Genomic DNA, 5,534 nt, shown 5'->3' with positions numbered 1-5,534 from the left:
GTAAGGCAGTAGGAGGGGGAGGGGGGGGGGGGATTGCCTGAAACCATAGTTTAAAAAAAAATTGTTGCTTTGCTTAGCAAGGATGGTTAATTAATTTAAACAAAAATGAAATGTATAAAAATAAACCACTAAAAAAGGAAAATAAGAAGGCTGAATTTACTTGATTACAACTTAGGTGGTTGTTAATCCAATGTGTTAAAAAGCTCTACTAGAAACACTCCTTCGTTAACATTGATAGCTCAAGAAAAAGACTAGGAATGATACAGTAGTTGTTGTTTAAGTTGTTGTTAATTTCCTAACTACAAAGGTCTTTTTATAACCTCTGGAAATTCCTATCGTGACTCAGACATGCGTTCAAATAGGTTCAAGGTGCCTTTAATAGGTTAAGTTTTATTCGCTGACAATAAAACTTTATCTTTGACTGACGGGTATTGAAGGTGCCTTCAACTGGCTTGAAGTCGCCTTCCATAAGGCTTTGAGGGCGCCTTTCATAAGACAGATAAGCTTTCAGCTAGTCTTCTTGCGTGGATGATGATCCAGTTATTCAGAGTTGAGCTCACTTGAACCCAACTTCGACCTTCTTCTCGAGCAACCTTCCTCCCCGATTTCTTGTCCCTCGGATATGTTGCGCGTGTCCTTTTCGTCCACCGGTGTACTCTTCTGCAGCACATCGTATCTCGAACGCACCGAGCTTGTCGACTCCCTTCCCTGTGCTATCCTTTTCACTAGCTGCATCTTCCGCTCAACTTCTAGTACTCCTAAGTTCCTACAAACTTAGACAGAAGGTATCAAATACATATAGAACCTAACTTAATTCGGTTGACTACGTCAAAACTACCCGAGGTACTTACATTAACCACCACCACACTGCTCTGAAGGAACATGGTGGAGCTGAAAAAAAATGATAAACCCAGTTATCCTCATTGGCTAGCCATATAGTGACCGGCCTGACCGCACAAAATTTTTTCCATCGGCCATCAGGGCAAATCGGAAAGCGCTTGTGGTGGGCAATCCAGAAGCTCAGTATCCTTTGATTGCGCACCCGAAGAAAAATTTCTATAGCTGGAGATCAAATCGTGGTACTTGAGTGACAATTTAAATATCCTATTGCGACGCCATGACCCGGGGTGACACGGTGGAGATGCAAAAGCAGTTAGAGCAAGTGGCCAGGGTTCCACTGCTCCCTATAAATAGGGTCCCGCCTCAGCTTAGTTATCAAACACAGACATTATACGATTAGTAATCCAGCCGACAGAGCAAGATGCTGGCGCAGTGCTCCTCCTTCTACCCCAAGTTTATGGCTTCTCTCCACACCAACACCACCAATAACACTAGCAGTACTCACATCGCCATGCCGCCGCAGCTTCATCAGTTGCAGAAACAACGAATCATGAAGTCCGACATCTTTGAAGATCAAGTGAGTGGCCACTACTCTTAGCTATTCTCATATTAATTAGTTGGTTCATGGCCTGCTGGTTTAATTCTGTGCTTGCATGCATGCATGCAGGAGAGTTTGTGCCTGAGACACAGCGACCGGTTGAGCCAAGTGAGGAGGATGTTTGATGACCAGACAAGAGGAGCCAAGGAGACCTTGCTGTTCATAGACTCCCTTCAAAAGCTCGCCATCGACTACCATTTCGAAGAAGAGATTCAAGCCGAGATGCATTCTTTATACGACCAGCGACTCCCCATCTCCAATGGCGAAGCCAGTAGCATCGCGGAAGTGGCCCTTTTGTTTCGGTTACTGAGACAAGCTCGATACCCCATTTCTACAGGTAACTGAGGTATATGCTTGTAGTTGTTGTTGTATTGCATGATGAAATGAAATGGATTTAATTATACCAATTCCTTCTATCTCTTTAGATGTGCTGCGCAGGTTCCATGATGGTAGAGGAGAGTTCATGGCGTCTCTCAGCAAGGAGATGGATGGGCTGATGAATCTATTTGAAGCGTCGAATTTGAATACTGGTGGGGAATTAATACTCTACAGGGCCAATGAATTCAGTAGCCATCACCTCAGGTCCTACATGGCATCTTTGGGGCCAGAGTTTGCCGTGGCTATTGAACAGGTGCTGGAGGCTCCATCTCATATGACCTTGCAGAGGTTCAAAGCCAGGCGATATCTTGATGGTGAAAACTTCTATCACAATTTGCATGTTCGAGAATTGGGGGAGATGGATTTCACCATGCTCCAGTCACTGCATCAAAAGGAACTAAAAGAAGTCACAAGGTATAGTTTTAGTTTTGGCTAATTTTTGTTAATTAGGGCTTACAAATGAGCCAAGCTAAGTTTAATTTGTGATGTTCAAACTTGTTAATTGAACTAAGTAGATGAAAATGTTGTTCAACGACCTTGATTTGGTTTCTTTTATGAGAGTTTGAGTTTGATTCACTTGAACAGCTGGTTTGAAATTTTTATATTTTTAAGCTTGATTTTACAGGTTTATTTATTTTCATTTTGAGAGTTTCTTTAATCATTTACAAGTTGTATAAAAATATAATTGAGTTTGTTGATGAATATGATTCAAAAACTTTGCTTGTGGGCATGGTTCAGTTCACAATCTCTCTTACAAATATTAACAAACTGAACACATATCAAGTTTATTTGTATATAACTTAATGAGTTGTTAAAGTTTGTTCATTTAATTAACTTTATGTATACTGAACGTGCATTAACAAACTCTTATGAAGTTTAACAACAACTCATACTTATGAATGTTTGATTCATTTAAAATCCTAATTATTATTTGATTGATTTATTGTTGATTGCTTATATATGTATATGTATATAGATGGTGGAAGAAGTCAGGATTGGGCCAAGAGCTAGGGTTTGCTCGGGATCAATCCTTGAAGTGGTTCACTTGGACAATGACATGTCTACCAAACCCTAAATTTTCAAGTTATAGGGTTGTTCTCTCGAAGATCATCGCATTTGTTTATCTTCTTGACGATATTTTTGACGTGGAAGGATCGATCGACGATCTCTATCTCTTTGTACATGCCATTGAAAGGTATTTAGTCACGTTTATTTCACCAACTAATAGGATCAATTTTTTTTTAGAGTGATCAGTTAATTGTTAATGACTTTTATGAGCATTGCAGATGGGATCACTCTTCAATGGATTCACTTCCTAACTACATGAGGGTATGCTTCAAGGAATTAAATAGCTCTATCAATGAGATTGCCGAAATTGTGCTCAAGGAACATGGATGGAATCCAATTGAATATCTGAAGAAATCAGTATGAATTGTTGTTCTTTTTGTAAAATATGTTTTAGTGTTTTTATTATCACTGAAATTTGGTTAAAAATTGACTTTGTTTTGTAGTGGATACAATTAAGTAATGCATTTTTAGTGGAAGCAAAATTGTTGTCGAAAGACCAAGTCCCGACAATGGATGACTACATGAAGATTGCCACAATTACTTGTGGTGTTCCTACAGCCTTAATGCACATGTATTTTCTATTAGGACATCGCAGGAGGAATGATCTTTGTGAAGATCTCCCGAGTCTTATATCTTGTCCTGCAAGAATTCTTCGTCTTTGGGATGACTTGGGAACTGCAAAGGTATATAGTTTTCTAATTTTTATGATTCTATACTAGTAACAGGATAATGAATTTATCCTGTATGATAATTAGGACGAAAAACAAACTGGGAGGGATGGCTCGTTGTTGATTTGCATGATGAAGGAGAACCCACATTGGTCGTTGGAAGTTGCAAAGGAAAAAGTGATGCAAATGATAGATGAAGAGTGGGAGGAGCTCAACAAGGAAAGCTTCAGTTCATCGACCTCAATATTCTCTCAAGATTTTGTGACGGCTTGTTTGAATAGTGCTAGGATGGTGAGGGTGATGTACAACTACAATGAAGAGCATAACCTCCCCGTGCTTAAGGAGTATATAAACTTATTGTTGTTTAAACAAATTTAAACACCTCTTATATATTTAAAATGTTAGAGGTTAGTAGTTAATGCTATTAAAAATTCATGATGTGTTGGATGTATGTTTCCTTTCACTTATTTTAATTTGTTTTGTTTGGTCAATCTTCCAATATGTCAATTATCATATTAAATTTTAGTATGTCCTAAGACTATGTTAACTAATAAATTTTTTAACTTGTAATTTCCTTGGACATCACCATATACATGTTCATTAGTGTCTTGCAAGATGAATCATTTCTCTAAGCTTATAAAATATCAATAACTGTGTTGGTCATGATGATGAGCCATTTCTTTATATATATACAATATTAATAATTGTGTTGGTTCTAATACAACATTAATAAGTTCACTACTATAAAATATAATATTACACATTAATTTCAAAGTCTTGTGACATAATCGCACATGATAGTTTGAACTAGTTGAGTTGATTGTGTGTGGAAAAATGAATAAAAATTGACTTCAATGTGAATCACAGTGTCGTCTCACATTCAAAGTTTTGAAGAAATATAATTGTTTTGTATTGAATCACAACTTTTAGTATTATGAATTTGTATAGATGAAAGGTTCTCTATCACGTGCGCACCTATAGGGGAGTGCAAATATAGATCCCAGATTACACTAAACCTAGATGACTCGTGTGCAAATGAGACCTAGGTATGTCGAATGTTAGATCAATCATGAGAGAAAAAAATGGCCAAGTAAACTAGTCAATATTTTTCTACATGGATTATTTTTCTTGCATGTCTCAAGTGTGTAATAGACACATTAATGGTCAACCTGAAACAGTCGGACGTTAGCGGCCAACTTGAAATCGTCGAGTTAATGGCCAATTGTTGGTGTTTTAGTCCGAATGGCCAGAGACACTAAACGGCTATTAATTGATAGAAGATTTAATTCTACCAAAGTACCAAGCCTATATAAGAAGGCTCTTAACTTGGTCCAAGTGCAAAAGTGCATAAAGCACATAGTGAAAAGTCCATCCAACTCCTTCTCCCACATCCTCCACATCAGACAATCCTACTCGATCACTCTTCTTTTGCTCTCTCGGTGATAACATTCAAGTATAGTTCAGTTCACCATAAGTAGTTTATGCTTGGTGTTGCTACCATAGTTGAGTCTATTGGATCAAAATAGATGAGTATTATTTCAACGTAAATGCATAGTTAAGTCGTCAAGTAATAAAATATCAATCTTATAGAGACTGTTGACAAAGTACTAGCTGAGTCCGCGAAGCAAGTTATTTAGACTATCAAGATTCATATGTTTGAGAACCAAAATGAGAGAGAGAGAGTGTATGAGAGGAAGAGAGACAGAGAGTAGGAGAGCAAGAGGTTCAGAGGATACAAGTGAGTTGGAAAAATTGGTTGGGAAACGATTCAAGGATTTTGATTTCATCGTAATTCTAGTTGACATACTATGAATTATTCGTCTTCCACCCTCTATATTATGCTCTTGTAGGGATTTTAACTAAATATTGGTACGACCCTGCGCCCGTTGCATCAGAGCGTTTATCCCATTGGATTTTAATACTATTAAGTAGAAGAGGTAATATAAAAACATTACAAGAAAATTGAGATTTTACAACACTTA

The 5,534-nt window shown here is 37.7% G+C and overlaps 1 protein-coding gene across 1 annotated transcript; it reads left to right on the top strand.

Annotated features, from left to right (window-relative positions):
* The first annotated feature begins 1,261 nt into the window (after positions 1 to 1,261).
* LOC122026776 ((3S,6E)-nerolidol synthase 1-like) lies at positions 1,262 to 3,930 on the top strand. Its single transcript, XM_042585496.1, has 7 exons — positions 1,262 to 1,417; positions 1,508 to 1,775; positions 1,864 to 2,230; positions 2,793 to 3,011; positions 3,103 to 3,241; positions 3,328 to 3,567; positions 3,640 to 3,930. Exons 1-7 carry the CDS (start codon positions 1,262 to 1,264, stop codon positions 3,928 to 3,930), a joined length of 1,680 nt encoding a protein of 559 aa, XP_042441430.1.
* Positions 3,931 to 5,534: the final 1,604 nt, after the last annotated feature.

Source organism: Zingiber officinale, chromosome 10A (assembly GCF_018446385.1).
Source record: "Zingiber officinale cultivar Zhangliang chromosome 10A, Zo_v1.1, whole genome shotgun sequence".
Taxonomy (NCBI): domain Eukaryota; kingdom Viridiplantae; phylum Streptophyta; class Magnoliopsida; order Zingiberales; family Zingiberaceae; genus Zingiber; species Zingiber officinale.
This window is presented reverse-complemented; position numbering and strand designations above follow the sequence as displayed.